The sequence below is a fragment of the Diabrotica virgifera genome, chromosome 6 (assembly GCF_917563875.1).
Source record: "Diabrotica virgifera virgifera chromosome 6, PGI_DIABVI_V3a".
NCBI lineage: Eukaryota > Metazoa > Arthropoda > Insecta > Coleoptera > Chrysomelidae > Diabrotica > Diabrotica virgifera.
In genome coordinates, this window is record NC_065448.1 from 229,023,234 (window position 1) to 229,042,452 (window position 19,219).

Sequence of the window (19,219 nt, forward strand, 5' to 3'; positions counted from 1 at the left end):
CTCATTACGTGTCCCAGATATTGTAACTTTCTTATCTTTATTGTGTTTATTATTTCGCATTTTTTACCCATTTCTCGCAATACTTCTGCGTTCGTTTTGGTCTTTGTCCATGCTATTCTAAGCATTTTTCTGTAACTTCTTATTCACGTGCCGTATCAGAATTATCCGACGTTGGCCATCACCATTGCGAAGGCTTCTCGATCTTCTGCAATATGGAATAGTTGTCCTGCATTTGATATCTGAGTCCATTGACGAATGTTTGTTAACCAAGAAACTTGTTTTCTTCCTACACCTCTACGACCCTCTATTTTGCCTTTAGAGACAAGGCGAAAACGGCTGGTTCGTTGGGAAAAATATTCCCATGAGATTTTTCTGCATAATTACATTCGTGAGACATTCCAGAATAAGGTTCAAGAAGTCGCCCACGCGAAAAGTGGTCCAAATTTTTTTAAAAAATTTTTTTTAATCAAATTGCAAAAATCAATATTTTTATCCCGGACAGTTTCTGTGGGTTTTTTGGACCATTCTGGATAAAAAAGTTCTCTTATTAATTATTCTCTAAAGTTGATCGTTTTCGAGTTATAAGCAATTTAAAATTGAAAAAAAAAACGAAAAATGGCGATTTTCAAGGCTTAATAACTCGGTTAAAAGTTATTATTATGAAAGTCAGAAAGTGACTAAATCAAAGTTTAATGCCCCCCCCCCCCCACAAGATCTCGAACAAATTTTTGTCACTATTTTATTACTAAGCTGTTATTTTTTAAGTAATAATATTGAGCGCCATGCACGTGGTAGGCGGCCGTAAATGTGAGTGCAAGTAAGATGCACAATTGGACTGCCTGAGTGGCATCTCTCTCGCACTCAGCATTTACGGCCGGCTACCACGTGCATGGCGCTCAATATTATTACATAAAAATAACAGCTTAGTAATAAAATAATGACAAAAATTTCTTCGGGATATTGTAGGGGGGGGGCTGAAACTTTGATTTAGTCTCTTTCTGACTTTCATATAAATAACTTTTAACCCAGTTATTAAGCCTTGAAAATCGCCATTTTTTTTTTCAATGTTAAATTGCTTATAACTCGAAAACGGTCAACTTTAGGGAAAAATTTATAAGAGACCTTTTTTATCCAGAATGGTTCAGAAAACCTAGAAAAACATTGTGTGGGCCAAAAATATTGATTTTTTCAATTTGATTAAAAAAAAAATTATGGCCTGCCCATCTTAGTCGCTCTGATTTAATTTCTTGGACAATATCGGTGTCTGACGTTTTCTTCGTTTGAATTGGTCATGGTCCACTTTTCACATCCATAATATGTTAATACAGGCCTGGGATCCCTGACTATTATTGCCGATTATACACAAATAAAATTAAATCAAATGAAATAAATAATGCCTATACAGTTTTATAGTTTTACCAAAATATCAGAAAATTTATTTCTACAAAATAAACAACATACCATTATTAAATTTTTTATTTAACATTTGCAAATACAACATTCTTAAGCTAGTTTTATTTCTTCATCAATATTTTCCTGAATCCACGATACGTAGGGTCCAGTCTTGAGAGATAACATAGCTGATCCCATCACTCCACAACCCAAGCTTCTATAGTAGTAAATACCTACTACGACACCACCTTGGACGGTTGGAGATCCGTCATTAACAAAACATAAATCTTCGCGTCCAGTAAAATCTCCAGTGCATAACAATGTTTGGGCAAAATCAGGGAATTTGTAATCCATCGATGGTTCTACTACGGCCATGCACTCTGAAATAAAGAAAAACTATAATTAATTTGATAAGAACTGAATATCAAATGTCGGAGAAAATAGAAATTCTTCGGGGTGCAAGACAAGGCTGTATATTGTCTCCACTGCTGTTTAATATATAGCGAAGCCGTCTTCCAAGAAGCGGTAGGAGAGTGTAAGGATGGGATGATCATAAATGGTGAAATCCTTTTACGTAGCTGTCATATTCACTTCAACTTTGCAAAGCCTGACAAGCATACTGGAACTGCTAAATGAAAGGTTTAGCTTACCACATATGATATTAAAATGAACTTAAAGAAAACAAAAATTTATGGTCATTATGACACATTCATAACATAACTAGACATTCCAAATTAATAATATTCAGATGATGTAGTTACGTGGCTAAAGGTTCTGAACCAAGGCCAGAATAAAAAATAAAATATAAAAAAAAAATACTCAGATAGAAAGGGTAGCTAAATACAAATATCTAGGAATATTGGTTAGTCAAAACCCAGAACAAACATAGGAGATTAAGATTAAGCCGTATAGAAATAGCAAGAGCCAAAGAATCCTAAGAATCTTAGCATCCTAAACATGGATATATGGATAAGGTTGTTATGCTGCTACAGTTTTACCACTTTTCTCTATGGATCTAAGGACTTACCATTATAATCAATCATAGCGGTTTCTGCAGTCTCTAAGTTTTGCACGCTGATTGGTCTGTCATATTGACCTCTATTAACAAACCATCCCAGTTGCGTTACATTGCCTAGAGGTATATCTGATCCTTGCTTTGGTAGTACTCCTGGTTGAACCGAGTTTCCCAAATCTAGAGGTGTCTTTAATTTCAGTAGACCAATGTTGTTTAGGGAAAAGGGTCTAAAACAATATTTGTTTACAATATGAATTATTAAATATAAAATCGGATAAATAAAAAAGTGCAAATTAGTATATAACTTAACGTACTGCCAATAGTCAAATTCTGGATGCAGTACTGATTTTTCGATATCTCGGAGTTGTGCATCTTCACTGGTGAGGTTGACTACTCCTGCATTTATCTGTAAACATAAAAACTTAAATTTTTACAGTACTAAGGTTTAATCATAACGAATACTTGCTACACGTTACCGCCAGTGGCGGTTATCCCTTTAGGTCAATTGGCCAATGACCTCCCTGTAATAATTGTACAATCAATCAAACGATTATAGTGTAATTATTTCCTTAAAAAAAGAAAATTTTCTGTAATAAAAATGTTCGGAATTCAATAGTATCGTTCAAAGTTAAATTTTGCTTTTATTGCATTGAATTTTCAGTCATTTTGTTGTTGTAAAATATAGCGACAAAGATGCGGCCAAAAGATTACCGATAAATAAACATGAAATACGAGCTGTTTGCCGTTACCGAAAAGCCAAATTTATCTTTGACTGAAACTACCGCAATATTACTCTTAAACAGCTAAATACGAACATTCACGATGGTCAAGAAATTTATTTGACCTCACTGTGAGAATACAGCACTGGAAATCCGGACGTTCACGAAAATTCGCACTTATATGCAAGTTGGTACCAACTCGTGGTTATTTACCGTAGACCGTAGGTATCGTTTTAGTTGTTGAGCGGTAGGTATTCGAACGATCACAAATTTCAACGAGCAAGTGATCGATCATTTCGCAAAATCTAAGGCCAGAAGAATCGATTTACTTTTTAAATCCGCATAAAAATGTAAGTTTTTATTTATTTTAGGTTTTGAGTTTAAGTAGTTTGTTGATATTCTGGCTGTTATAATTACATATTATATCATACTATTTATCTGATTTATTTGACAATTAGTAATGAAGACTTGTTCCTTTTACTTATTTCATATTTACTTGTCAAGTAAAGATCCGCTTAAATTTAAACAACATATTGCAAAATAAGTTATAAGAAACCAATACAAATGATGGAATAAGAAATTATTTAAAATGGGATTTGTAGGTCTTGTTTTTCCAAAAAAATCTTGAACCACCGGATATGACCTCCCCCTTCACTTACAGACCAGCCACCACTGGTTACCGCCAAAATCGTTTCACACGTGGAGGTCGCCTTTAGACCATGAACAATTTAAAATAATCTATATTTATTCAAAATAAATGCCAACAGCCTCTACTTTTATCCGAACATATGAGACAACTCATATAAAAGTCTAGAGAATTTCAAGTACCTATGATTATATGCTACGTTGAGCACCAAAAGGCATTTGATTCTGTAAGCTGGATAAATCTGCGCTCCATTCTAATAGAAATGGGCACGCCAACGCACCTGGTGACATTTATTAAAAATCTGTATATATATATTAGGGTGGGCCGAAAAACAAAAATGTTTCATTTTTTAATCGCTATACCGCGGAAAACTTGCCTTTGGGGTATATAAGTAAAATGAAAAGTAAAATAAAGTTATATATTGAACCCCCAGCTAGCGCATCACACTTAAAATTTAGTTTTTTTTCAGAAATCAAGACATTTTTCAGTTATTTTTACAATCTTTAGCCAATAATATTTGAACGTGCTATAGTCAAAACTGTTTAGTTAGTAGTTTAAAAAATAGGAAATAAATTTGAAACAGACAATATCTTTTAATTTGCAGTAGCGCAAAATACTCAAAAATTGTTAAAATTCACATATTAGCACCTTAAAAGAAGGTGTGGTCTAGTATGTTGTGTTGGGTGTTATTAGCACAATCCATTTTTTGTTCTTTTACTTTACACTCCATTTAAATGGAATATAATTATTATAGTGTGTTTAAAGTTATAAAGGATATAAAATAGTTATAAAACAAGTTATAATTTTAAAACATGTTTAATTGAAACAAAAAAGAAACCAAATTATAGCCAAACAATATCAACAAATTAAATGAAATTCTGACTTTAGAAAGAGTCTTTTACTCACTATTTCTGAGTGGGTACGTTGAAGCTGCACTTGCTGTCAAACTTTGGCATCGAAGCTCTGGATGCTACGGCAGATCTTATGAAACCATCTCATTACTTAGCCCCGACGACTTTTTTAGATGCTTCAGTCACTAACTTGACACAGCGTTCCACGGCTTGAGTATGACATGGAAATTTTTCAACGTTCCAATCCTCGGGTGTTTCACCAGCAGTGATTTTAGCCCAAACTTCATCATCAGATACTCTCCTTAACAGTGATGGTGGTGTAATTTCAGTGGTGTTCCAATCAAATAGTTCAGCAGTCAGTCGCATGAAAGGTGATTTTTGGAGGTCGAAAAACCCTAATTGTTTCTGTTTCTGTAGCTAACATCCTTGCTTTGATTATTCTTCGGAATCCTAATTCTCTTATGTGTTTCCTTTCATCCACTATCATCCTCAGTAGCAAATTTTCTGGGTGGGAAAAATGCATTTCTTTCGATTACAGGATCAACTACTTTAATCAAATTTTCTGGCAGAAATCTGGTTGATTTGATAGCCGCAAAAACGTGTTCAGGTCCATCTGTTATGTATTTGCTGTACTTTATTTTGAACCATACATGCATGTATGATTTAAAAATGAAGGATACTAACAATTTATGTTTAACTGAAGACATTTCCATACTTACACACAGTCTCAAAACTCTGATAGCTGTAGTCAACCATCGAGAGTGGGAAAGTGGACCCGGTTCCCGAACAAATAAGTCCACAGGGCAGTTGCCTGACCTTATCGCACAACTTATGTCTAGAAGATAAAGATACCATTCAGCTTTACTCAAAAGATTGCGATTAACTAGTCCTCCTAGTGGTTAGGAACGAGATGGTTTCATAAGATCTGCCGTAGCATCCAGAGCTGCGATGCCAAAGTTTGACAGCAAGCGCAGCTTCAACGTACTCACTGAGAAATAATGAGTAAAAGACTCTTACTAAAGTCAAAATTTCATTTAATTTGTTGACATTGTTTGGCTACAATTTGGTTTGTTTCTTTTTTGTTTCAATTAAACATGTTATTAAAATTATGTTGTTTTATTTATATCCTTTATAACTTTAAACACACTATAATAATTATATTCCAATTAAATGGGGTGTAAAGTAAAAGAACAAAAGATGGATTGTGCTATTAACACCCAACACAACATACTAGACCACACCTTCTTTTAAGGTGCTAATATGTGAATTTTAACAATTTTTTAGTATTTTGCGCTAACGCAAATTAAAAGATATTGTCTGTTTCAAATTTATTTCCTATTTATTAAACTATTAACTAAATAGTTTTCACTATAGCACGTTCAAATATTATTGGCTAAAGATTGTAAAAATAATTGAAAAATGTCTTCATTTCTGAAAAAAAAAACTAAATTTTAAGTATGATGCGCTAGCTGAAGGTTCAATATATAACTTTATTTTACTTTGCATTTTACTTATATACCCCAAAGACAAGTTTTCCGCGGTATAGCGATTAAAAAATGAAACATTATTGTTTTTCGACCCACCCTAATATATATATAACCGGTTCTATAGCGTTCTACGCCTTCCGGTACCCAATCGCCAAGCCTGTCGATCTAGCCAGTCATTTTCTTGAAGATTTCTTTCTGACATGGCTTTTGTAATTCCTTGTTTCCAGGAGGTCGGTGGCCTGCCTCTTTTCCGTTTTTCTATTAGATTAAAATTTAGATTAAAAATCTGTACCAGTCCAATATAGTAGAGTCACTGAAGGTGGATATGAGCTATTACCTCCGATTTCGTTGAACCTCTATCGATTTGTATAAAAATTGGTGAGTGGTACGAGGATCTCTCAAGGAACAAAGGTGACATGGTGCCAACTTGCGCTTTTACCCTGGGGGTGGATGCAACCCCTTCTCGGGGGTAAAAATTATTTTATTAAAAATAACCCCATAATTCGATAGGGGGACAATTTTCAAGCAAAATTTTTTACATAAAGTTATTAACATAAATCAAAACTTTTTGAGTTATTAAACATCAAAAATTTTAATTTTTCTTGAGAAAAATGCATGTTTTTAACCAATTTTTCATCAATAACTCAAAAAGTGTAAGTTTTTACAAAAAGTTATAATTACCAAAATTGAAGCTAATAAAAAATGAAATAAACTCCCTACTAGAAAAACCTTTTAGTGTTAACTTAAAGTGAGTTATAGGTAATTGAATATATATTTTTTTCAGCGAGTAAAAAACTCTTAAGTATTCAAGCTGAAATAACAGGAAATTGATGCATTTTATAACATAAACTTATTAAAAATTTGTCAAAGTACTTAAAAATATCTATTAAATGAGCCCCGAGCATGTTGATAGCGTTAAAATTTATGCTCCAAAATTTTTTCAAAACTTATCTTTTAAAAATTTTTACAAAAAATGTTATGGTTTTTTTTAATAACTCCGTTCGTGTTTAAGATATCAGGTTTATATAAAAACTGTTTGACAGTTAATTCCAAGTGCTATTTAAGAACATTAAACGTAATCTTTAAACACCTTACTTTTTTTAAAAATAAAAGGTGAAATGTCCCCGGTTGCATGGTTCCCACAGCAAAATTTAAGATTTAAACGTTTCTATTTCGGTTATTTTTACCCTATAGAAATAGTAAAACAGGTAAAATATTTGGCACAGAAAAACTAAAATTGGGTTATATATAATTTTTTAAGCATATTGAGTATTTTTGGAGTTATTATCAAAAGAATATGAGAATTACAATAATTTTAAAAATTATGATTTTTTTAAATTGTACCTTTTTTTCAAAAATATGCATTCTAAACCGGTAAAAATTATCAAAAACATTACTTAGGCTAACATAAAAAAGTTCTTGTAAGGATTACTATAAATTTTAATTTTTGTGGAAATGGCGTATGTTTTATTTTTCACTTTTTCCTAAAAAATTCGAAACGGTTCTTTTATTGTCACTATAACTTGCTTAATTTTGACGCCATTACCTTGTTCCGAAGCTCATTTGATAGGCATTCCGAAGTACTTTGACAAATGTTTAGCAGGAATATTTTATACATTGCATCGTTTTCCCGTTATCTAAGCTTGAATACTTAGATTTGAGTACTCGTCGAAAAAAATACACATTCAATTGCCAATAACTCACTTTGAACTAACATTAATTAATTCTTTATATGAGGAATGCATTCGATTTTTACTATCTTCAATTTCAGTAATTATAACTTTTTTGTAAAAGCTTATAATTTTTGAGTTATACGTGAAAAACCGATTTAAAACATGCATTTGTTTACGAAAAAATAAAATATTTGGTCTTTAATAACTCAAAAAGTGTTGATTTATTTTAATAACTTTATATAACAAATTTTACTTATAATTTGTCCCTCTATCGACTTATGGTATTATTTTTAATAAAATAATTTTCACCCACGAGAAGGGGTGGCATCCACCCTCAGGGTAAAAGCGCAAGTTGTCATCATGCCACCTTTGTTTCTTGAGGTATCCTGTAATTACTCACCAATTTTCATGAAAATCGATGGAGGTTCAACGAAATCGGAGGTGAAAACCTTCAATGACTGCACTAATATAGCAACAGTACGACTAGATCAGAAGTTCTCAAACCAATTTAAGACCGAGAGAGGTGTTAGACAAGGATGCGTGTTGTCACCTGACTTATTCAACATTTATGGTGAACATGTCATGAGTATGGCTTTAGAAGCATGGCCGGTGGAGTAACAGTAGCTGGTATGAAAATCTACAATTTAAGATTTGCTGATGACACTACAGCAGCAAATGAGCAAGACATGTTTGATCTGCTGTGAAGAGTGGAGTACGAGAGCAATATAGTGGGTCTGAAAATCAATAAAGCTAAGACAAAAATAATGGTGGTCGAGAGATTCGACAAGACTCAACTGACTAACATATTACAGGAATACCAGATAGTAAACACCTTTGTCTATTTTGGGTCTAGTATAACTAACGTTGGTAACTGTGAAGCAAAAGTTCAGAGACGTATTGGTATGGCAAAAAATGCGATGTATCCCCTAACTAAAGTTTGGAAAGACAGATATATCCCTCAAAATATCAAAGTGAGACTGATGGATGCCCTGGTATTCTCAATGTTTCTACACGGGGCAGAGACTTCGTCTCTTCGCGCACGCGAGCGTCAAAAAATTGACTCCTTTGATGTCTGGTGCTGAAGAAGAATGCTTCACATACCTTGGACAGCTCGTGGGATGAACATTTCGATTCTAAACTAACAAGAGGTTGAAAAAAGTCAGTCGACAATATGTCTGCAACTAATTGTGCAATTTTTCGGTCACGTAATTCGCAGAGGTGACCATACTTTGGAGAGATTAACTGTTTCTGGAAACGTTCTGGGGAGAAGATCAAGAAGGCGATCACCAACTAGATGGTCCGACCAAATTAAAAATTCAGCTCTAAACTTATTTGAAGCACTCAGAGCAGCTGAAGATAGAGACCGATGGAATAAGATTATTAGGAATATTGAAAGGAATAACGATCCTCAGTAATGTAAAAACAACAAGAGAAAGAGAGAGAGAGAGAGAGAGAAATAGAGAGAGAGAGAGAGAGAAAAAAAAGAGAGAGAGAGAGAGAGAGAGAGAGAGAGAGAGATAGAGAGAGATAATTCTGAATGACCAATTTCAGAACAGTTATAGTTAAAATAAATTATTGTACTAAATAAATTTTGTGGAAGGGTAGAAAACAAAATTGCTCAGTGTGTTACTCTTTAGTAAAAAGAACTGCCATGGAGTAACGTTCGAATCCAGCACGTTTATAAATGTTTTCTATTATCACTATTTTTCTCGCCGTATCATTATTTATTTGTATTATTTGAATGTAGAAACTATAGGGGAATACTCATCCTTAAAACTGCTTACGAAATATATTCGAGTATCTTATATGGTCGCCTAATTGCATATTAAGAGAAGCTTCTTGTAGAATATCAAAGAGGTTTTAGGCATGGTCGATCAACAACAGACCAGATCATTGTGCTAAGACAAATACTAAAAAAAAACAATGAATTCAGTGTCGACACATCATCTCTTCTTTTCGTAGATTTTAAATAGGTCTATGATAGCGTGCTAAGAAATAAATTGTATGAAGCCATGGACGAATTTCACATCCCTGATAAACTGATAAGATTGGTTAAGGCTACAATGCGTAAAGTCGTTTGCAAAGACAAAATACAGGGCGAACAATCACAGGCGTTTAAAACGCCTGTTGGCCTGTGACAGGGAGATGCGCTCGCGTGTCTCCTTTTCAACATATCCCGAAAAGGCGATTAGAGATGCCGGAGTAGATAAGAGCGGAAATAATATTTGTAATAAATCATCAACGGATCTACGGAGAACTACTTAATGTGATAAAATAAGTAATTCTGTCAGATAACATTGAAGGTCTCCAAATTCTGCTTGATCGTATTCACTAGGTAGGAGAGGAAATGGGCATTAAAATAAACTCAAACAAAACCAAATTTTTAGTGTTTAGTCGTGACACACATCCCGATGCAAAGCTTCAATTAAACGGAGTCCAAGTTGAGAAAGTTCACAAAATGACATATCTGGGAACTGTGATGACGGACCAACTAGATCCAGACATAGAAATAAAACGTAGAATAGCAATGACTAAAACCACTTTTACGAAAATGAAGTCATTTCTTTGCAATAATCATCTCAGTTTAGAACTAAGACAAAGAATGGTCAAGTGCTATGTTTGGTCCGTACTTTTGTATAGTGCAGAAGTGTGAACGGTAAAAGTATCGATTATGAACAGAATTGAAGCATTGGAAATGTGGATTCATAGACGGATGCTGAAGATACCCTGGACAGCAAGAAAAACTAATGAAGAAGTACTAAGGAAGGTCAACAAAGATAGAGAACTGCTTAAAATATATACTGTTAAACATATCTTAACTATGATAAAGACTGTTAAAAATCGAAAAATGTCTTATCTGGGACATATAGTGGGGGGAAGTCGATATAAAATATTACAACTGATCCTTAAAGGCAAAATAGAGGGCCGTAGAGGTGTAGGAAGAAAACAAGTTTCTTGGTTAACAAACATTCGTGAATGGACTCAGATATCAAATGCAGGACAACTATTCCATATTGCAGAAGATCGAGAAGCCTTCGCAATGGTGATCGCCAACGTCGGATAATTCTGATATGGCACGTGAAGAAGAAGAAGAATAAGTCATCCCCAATTTTGGCATATGCAGTTGCCCGCAAAACACGCAAGCTAGAAGAAATGTATGCCACCTTCTCAAATGCCACAAAAAGTATTGGCCTACTAGTAAACGAGGAGAAAACTAAAATGGTGGCTTTAACATCCAACTATAGAGCCAGAAACATCGGTCATTAATTCACGGTTGATAACTCTACCTTAGAAGTGGGGAACAAAATCACATACTTAGGTTTCCTGATCAGCAAGGAGAACGTCATGACGGAAGAAATCAAGCAAAGGGTAATCCTAGCAAACAAATGCTATTTTGAACTGAGCAGATATATGAGAAGCAGAAACTTAAGCCAAAAAACAAATATAACCATATACAAAACCCTTGTAGATTGTAGATTGTAGATTGCAAAAGGGGTCGATTGGCGGAATTAACCTTACTACACTGCGACCTATAAGATTTTTGTGTATACTCTACATCTATATTTTAGTCCAAAAGGTCTAGGCTTCTAAGAAAGTCCATTATCCGTTTTGGAGCTAGGTTTGTAATCTGATCAGGATCAAGGAATACCTGTTCCAGATATTTATGGCGTTGCCGAACAATTACTCTGCAATTGCAGATAATATGTTCTGACGTCTCATCTGCCTCATCGCAGAATCTACATGTCCCACTGTCCAGTATGCCCATTTTACAGAGATGGTATCTGAGTGAGCAGTGTCCAGTGAGAATTCCTGTGATTACTCTGAGATCAGATTTCTGAAGCTCTAAGAGTAATTTCGTGTAGCGGGCAATAATAACCTTTTTGTCTGTCTTTAACCTGGAACATTTTTCCAGTAGACTGCACTGAGTTCCTTTTCATATTTTCGAACTTCTTCCATTATGCGGCTTTTTGGTATGCCACAAAATGGTTCAGGTCCGATGAAAGGAGTACAAGCTCCTTCCTTTGCGAGACTATCGGCAATCTCATTTCCGACAATTCCTTTATGCCCTGGCACCCGTAGCAACGTTAGTTTGTTGCGACTAGCCAGTTGTTTAAGGGATTGTTTGCAATTTCAGGCTATTTTTGACTCGTAAGTTGTGGACTTCAGAGCCTTTAAAGCAGCGTGACTATCAGATGCAATAAATATTCTTGCTGAGTTGAGGCCTTTCTATACAAAACCTTTATACAACCAGTGTTGACATATGGATCAGAGAAATGGACCATCTCCAAGGCAGATTAAAACCTTCAGATTATATTTGAACGTAGGATCCCGAGAGGAATATACGGTGGCAACTGTGAAAATGGTGTTTGGAAGAGGAGGTATAACTCCGAGGTATACCGCAGTTATAAACATATAATTGGTGGTAAATAACTATTATCTCTTATAAGAATAGGAAGACGAAGATGAGAAGGACATTCTTCTAGAAGAATCCTTATGTCACAACCTGTGGGAAGTAGAAATAGGGGTAGGGCAAAACTCAGAGAGAAGGATGGTGTATATGAGGATGGGAGAAAATAGGCGCAGCAAACTGGCAACGGACTGACTGGCGTAATAGACTTAGGAAGGTCGAGGCTCTTTCATAGGGCTATAGCACCATTGATGATGATAATGATTATGAGAATTATTTACTTGATATCTTTCCACTACTTGTATAACTTACCCTGAAATGATCGTAGTCCGCAATATAGGCACAGCTACCAAGTGTGAGGATCCAACTCTTGGAAATAACGACCCCAGCACATTGTGGATAACATATTGGATAACCGCATGTTTCCACTGCTACGATAAATGGATATTCATTTTGATCAGCGTCTCGACTCAAGGTTGGAGAAGAGGCTAAATAATTGAAAATTATAAACATTGAAATAGCAATTATTTATATATTCACAGGTGATACGCAGCTCTACTGAGGAAGTCTGTAAGACAGAAACAGCAGTCTAGTCATTGTGCATCGCCTCTGAATTGAAAGGAAACACAAACAGTCTTTTTCATTTCTATGTATTAGGAACTTTCTTTCGGACCTTTTCCTAGACTGAGACAAAAGAAAGCAGAATGTGACTGCATACTGTAGAGTTCTTTTCGCTTTCTTTATTCGTCGTCTCTTGTTGTTATAAATTGTAAAAGGCAGAGATTAAGGATATACTAGAAAAAAGTTCCAACAAGAAAAGTCTTCAGATTTAAATAAATATTTACTACGTTAATTTTTATTTTAATGGTGAATTTTTTATCTGAGACTTTTCGCTTTCCAATAATAGATGTCGCTGCAGTGTCCCAAAAGTGGATTTTAAACAATTTTTAAAATTCCACATAAATAGACAGTTTGGTTTTGTTTTGCTTCAGAGGTGTGCACGCAGCTCTACTGAGGAAGTCGTAAGACACAAACAGCTTTCTAGAGATTGTGCATCACCTCTGAATCAAAAGGAAACGCAAACTGTCCTTTTTGTATTTATATAAAGTAGAGAGAGGATAGCAAATGTGTTAGGGCGGTATGCCAGGTATCTGAACGAGTCATAATGATTCAGTTAAACGCGAAACCTAGAAACGTAAATTTAATACAAGCGTATGCACCGACAGCGGAAAGTAAACTGGAAGAACTTGACAAGTTCTACGCCGATGTAAAAACTGTTACCGACCAACTCAAGACTAGAGATCTCACCATTCTGATGGGTGACCTTAATGCTAAGATAAGAAAAGGCAGACAAATATTACTGGATGTTATGGACTGGGCGATAGTAATGAAAGGGGAGACTATGCAGATTTTTGCAAAGAACATAATCTATGTTTTATGAATCCCTTTTTCAAATTACCTAAACGGAGATTATTTATATACGTGGAAATCTCCAGCAGATATCCCCATAATATCGTAAGGAACCAAATTGACTACATAACCATCAGTGAGCGTTACAGAAATGCAGTAAAGTTTGTAAAAACCTATCCTGGTGCCGATGTGCCATCTGATCACAATCTATTGTTAGCCGAATTAAAATTAAAATTTAAACGGATATAACAACAACGATCCTCTAACAAACTGAATACCGATTTCATTAGAAACAACAGTCAGGGGATTGCAAATAATTTAGAGAGCAATTTTGAGAACAGCGAACAACAAGAATCCATCGAGGATCATTGGACCCAAATCAAAACGATTATAAGCAACTCAACTCCAAACTTCAAAGAGAAAAATCAAAAGAAGCAACAGTGGATGAACGATGAGATTTTGATATTGATGGAAAAAGACGCAAATTTAAGCACCAAAACATCGAAATTTATAAACGCATTAGTAAAGAGATAAGGACTAAAATAAGAGCAGCAAAAGAAACATACTTTGAAGACAAATGTTTAGCAATTAAAGAGTTGCACAGAAAACATGATTCATTTAATATGTTGTATAAAAAAATAAAAGAACTCACCGGTCAGAACAAAAAACATGCAAATAACATCGTTGATAGAGACAGAAAACTGATTATTACTGATTTGGATAAAATAGACAGATGGAAAGACTACATTAAGGAACTGTTTAATGATGAAAGGCCCGAGCTTGAAATTAACGAAGTAGTTACAGGACCTGACATAACTATGGACGAAATTGAACAACCAATAAGGTTAGCAAAGTCCAGAAAAGCGACTGGACCAGACGAAATACCGAGTGAAATAATAAAGCTCTTCGAAAGTTCAGGTAAAAGATCTTTCCTTCATCTTTTTAATAAAGTTTATGAAAACTGGCTATATACCAACGGATTGGCTGCTGTCGACTTTTGTGACGATACCTAAAAAGGCAAACGCGAACAGATGTAGTGACTACCTTGATAAGTCATGTTTTAAAGATATTTCTACGAATTTTGCACTCTAGGATGTACCAAAAAATAGAAGAACAGCTTGGTGATACACAGTTTGGATTCCGCAATAACCTTGGGACCAGAGAAGCACTGTTTAGTCACGCTTAGTATTCAGGTTATGGTACAGAAAAGCAGAGATGTCGGACATCCCGTTTATATGTGTTTCATTGACTTTGAGAAGGCCTTTGATCGGGTAAAACATACTGAAATGATTGCGATTCTTCAGAAAGTGGTTATTGATGATAAAGACCTACGCATTATCAAAAATCTTTACTGGCATCAACGTGCAAACATCAGGATTGGCCGGGACACGCCTGAAGAACTTCAAATACAAAAAGGAAAAAGGCAGGGTTGCATTTTGTCCCCTGATATTTAACATCTATTCTGAGTTTGTTTTCAGTAAAGCAGTGGATAATGCTCAATGTGGTATCAAAATGAATGGCGTCAATATTAATAATTTGAGATATGCGGATGACACGGTGTTAATTGCGAGCAATTATGAAGAACCTGAACATCTGATTAATAGGATTACCACAAGGTGTGATGAATATGGACTCAAGCTAAACACCGCAAAGACCAAGGTGATGGTTGTCAGTAAGACGCCAATACAACCACGGTTGTAATCTAAATGAGAACTGGACATGAGCAAAGAAATTAGAATACCTATAGAGAAGACCAGAGCTGCATTCTTTAAGATAAAAAACTTTTATGTGGAAACAACATTACTTTGAATCTTAAAATTAGATTAGTGGGGTGTTATGTGTTCTCTACTCTTTTCTACGGTGTCGAAGGTTGGACTTTAACAGATACTCTCAGATACTCTCTCAAATTTGGGTATACCGAAGAATCCAATGAATAAGTTGGGTGGATAGAGTTCGTAACGAAGTTGTTTTGCACCGGATGGGAAAAGTCGCGGAAGTCGTCAGGACAGTTAAAAATCGAAAACTTTAATATTTTGGCCATGTTATGCGACACCCAGAGATATATAATATACTTCATTTAATAATACACGGCAAGGTAGACGGAAGAAGAGGGCCAGGTCGAAGAAGAACGTCATAGCTTAAAAACCTGAGAGAATGGTATAACAGATCCTCTGCATCCCTTCTCCGAGCTGCCGTTAACAAAATTGCTGTAGCCAATTTGATAGCCAACGTTCGATAATCGAGCAGGGCAGATGAAGAAGATGAAAATTTAGTAGAATATTTACTATTATTTTTTTTACAACTCACCTAAAGTTTGAAGAACTAAACACAAAAATAGGAAGGCAATCATATTGTATGGTTTTGTGGCAAGGTACAAAACCAATATGTTGCAGTGTGAAATATTTATAGAAATATTAAATCTAAAGTGGTGTAGTTTTTTTTACTATTGATAAGATTTTATAAGTACTGTAAACACAACTAAAATTATAAACATCAGGAGGATGTGATATTTTTAAATTGGAATACAAAATTTATACAATAGTGGAGGAAAATATAAAAAATCGTGGTACCTAACACATTACTATCTCCTAATGACTATCAGCAATGGAGGTGGTTCCAAACTTAAAGAAACCCGTTATAACTTTTAGAATGCATACCAGACTCTCTACTAAAATTTTCATAAGTAGTCGCTTCTTGAGAGGAGAAGAACTGCCATCTGATGTTATCTGAATGATAAATGAAGTACCAGAAATCTCTAAAAAAAAAAAGAAATACTGCACATACTTGCACCATTATACTGTATACACATGCAACGGTGGAAAATAGTATCGCGCACGCTTGATTATCAATTAAAAAACAAAGGAGTTTTGAATACTGTATTGCAAAAAACTCTTCGGGGTTTCATTAATTGATGTTTAAAGAATATCTATCTACCTTGGTAACATTCTAATTTTTAGTTTTTCACATAGTTTTTGAGGGTTAAAAATGGCCGATTTCGCAATTTTTCAATTTTTAATTGCTTATATGTCAAAAACTATCAACTTTACAGAAAAGTCACTAAAGACCTTTTCTGTTTGGAATGATCCAAATAACCTAAAAAAAACTTTGTTCCGTGCAAAAAAAATAATTTTAGGAAAAAAACAAAAACAAAAAAACGTTTAAAAAATTTTTGACCCCCTTTTGGTCCTGGCAACATGCAAATTTGTTAAAAGGGGTACTTTTTGAGTAAGATTGTGCAAAAAATTCGAATTGGAATCTTTTTCCTAGCGGATGCGCAGTGGCTTCCTGGACTAATTTTGGTCATCAATATTAATGAAATACTAAGTTATCTTACGCACATATCCTACTGTTGCCATGTAGTTATTGCTGAGTTGCGATTATGTTTTTGTTTATATTATCCAGCTTGCGGTCACAATTTTATCTTCAGTCTTCAGTAATCTTAAACAATAGTTCTATTACATTGATATTAAAAAAAGGTGTATATTAAGAGTAAAAATGAATAATTCAGCCAGTTTAAATTGTAAAAATTATGAGTATCTAGAAGAAGTCAGTATTTAATTTATTTAGCGAACAAAAATAATACTGATTCTGAGTTCTTATCTGGAATTTATCAAGCACAGGAAAAAGGTAAGTTAAATTCATGATAAATTCCCCTTTAGAAATTTCGGGCTGATTAAAGAAAATGCAATAAGTTTTTACGGGTGAAGTCGAGTTCGCTCCGCTTCGTTCAGGTATATTTTAGAAGGGTACGAATTGGCTCCCGCATGAATGCGGGTAGGCTCTCATATAATCGCGGAAACATTAGACATTGTTGCCAAATCGTGTAATACTTATACTGCTTAGGAAATTAACATAGTGATATAGACTTTTTATAGGAAAGTTATACTTTTAGACAAATACTTTTAGAGTTTGTTTTAGTTCAACATTGGCATATGTGGCAATTTTAACACAAATTATCGGTGTCGGCCGGTATGCGCTCGACCGTTTTGCGCTCTTACCTGAAATCGGCCGGTTTGCGCTCTACACTCTAATACCCGAAAGTTAAGTTAGGACCGAAGGGTTAGGTCTTCCTCCTTTCCCATAGATATTTCTAGGAATGTACAAAAAGAGAAAACTGTGTTTCTAACAAAAAGAGAAAATTTGAAAGAAGTGGCAACGCTGGGTGATATTTTCGACATGTTTAGGTAAAATAATTTTTGTCTATGGGAGCCAATTCGGACTCTACCTTTTTTAGTTCAGGTAAAATTCTTACCATTGGGAGCGAACTCGACCCCGTCCGTTTTTACTTTCACAACTTTCAGCATCCGCTACTACCAAAACTGTGTAAAATGTGTAAAATTTTAAACAAAACTTTAGTGCAAAACAAGTTTAAAACAGAAATTTACGGATATCGTTAAAAACGGGCAAATCTTTTAGGGTAACAGTAGGACAACTAACTTTTTTCCAATTATTTTTCACTTTTTTGTGAATTAATATAAATTGTTGTGTGACTGATGTAAAGTTAGGTACTCAAACAAAATTCCATGTAAATCCATTCAAATATAAAAAAATTAATTACTGAGCTTTTGTAAACTTTTCAATTGCGGTTTTCTCGAAACTACAATCTACTGTTGCTTTGAGGCGACAATATATGGTAGAGGTACATTTTCAGGTTACAAGGTTTCTCCCCATGTAATAGTCTGACACGCTCGAGTAACTGCAAAAATCCCCACTTGGGCTACCCTACAGTTTTCTCAGGATTTAAAAAAAATTATCGCATTTAAAACACATTGGCACGAAATTGTGCGCCTACGCAATTTTATCATAGTAGGTATCACTAAATGTATTTGTGTAACACTCAAATCAATTTAAATTGCACTAAATTTAAACCAATTTTTAAAAACTTTGTTACAGCATCACCTCGCAGGAGTCCCAGCTCGGCTGTGTAGGTTTTCCAGCACTGAGTCTATATTCATTAATAGTTTTACATCTCTTTAAATTTGTATCATCCATAACACATTACATGTTAGCCAAGCTCATTTGAGGTCAATTGTTTCACAGCTGGACTTAATTAAAACTTATATATACCCTTTTTTGGAATTTTAATATTTCATTAACACCATATATTTAGATGGCCCTAGCTGTTTTCATTTGATCTTGGATTATGCTTGACACTTCAATCTTGTATTCCGATCATTGACTTCAAGTTTGACTCAACAGTGGTATAATATTTCATATTTCATTAAGTTTTCTAAATCTCAAATTTTACTCAGTCCATTTCAATAAGTCAATTTCAAAAAATTTTTCAACAGCTGACACTTAATTAGTACTACAGAGTATGCAACACACTAATCTTCATATTTCAACCAGTGCCACATCCAATCTCTATGTCTAGAAACATTGTCGCCAACCAACATCTTAGCCCACCTCTGACAAGATTGAATGTGGTAACTGGCTTTCACTTTTAACTACAAATAAATAATATTTTAACAAAACATTTTAATAACCTCTCATTTCACCGTTTGCTACTGATACTGTTTTGTCTTGCTTGAGGCCTTTGATCGTTTACAGTTTTTTGAATGTACAGCCCAATGTGTAGTGACTGTACATACATATTACACAATCATAGTCTCACCAAG

The 19,219-nt window shown here is 34.6% G+C and overlaps 1 protein-coding gene across 1 annotated transcript; it reads right to left on the reverse strand.

Annotated features, from left to right (window-relative positions):
* Positions 1-1,461: 1,461 nt before the first annotated feature.
* Positions 1,462-15,967, reverse strand: LOC126886775 (prostatic glandular kallikrein-6-like). The gene is made up of 5 exons (XM_050653803.1): positions 15,909-15,967; positions 12,504-12,679; positions 2,722-2,813; positions 2,420-2,634; positions 1,462-1,772 (listed from the first exon to the last, which is right to left on the reverse strand). Exons 1-5 carry the CDS (start codon positions 15,949-15,951, stop codon positions 1,504-1,506), a joined length of 795 nt encoding a protein of 264 aa, XP_050509760.1. The 5' UTR covers positions 15,952-15,967; the 3' UTR covers positions 1,462-1,503.
* Positions 15,968-19,219: the final 3,252 nt, after the last annotated feature.

What these genes read in the sequence shown, in the direction of transcription:
- LOC126886775 (XM_050653803.1), bottom strand. Translation starts at nt 15,951, where the DNA reads ATGATTGCCTTCCTATTTTTGTGTTTAGTTCTTCAAACTTTAG. An exon ending in TTTAGTTCTTCAAACTTTAG is followed by an intron (nt 12,680 to 15,908) that starts GTGAGTTGTAAA and finishes TCAATTATTTAG; the next exon opens with CCTCTTCTCCAACCTTGAGT. An exon ending in CGGACTACGATCATTTCAGG is followed by an intron (nt 2,814 to 12,503) that starts GTAAGTTATACA and finishes TTATGTTTACAG; the next exon opens with ATAAATGCAGGAGTAGTCAA.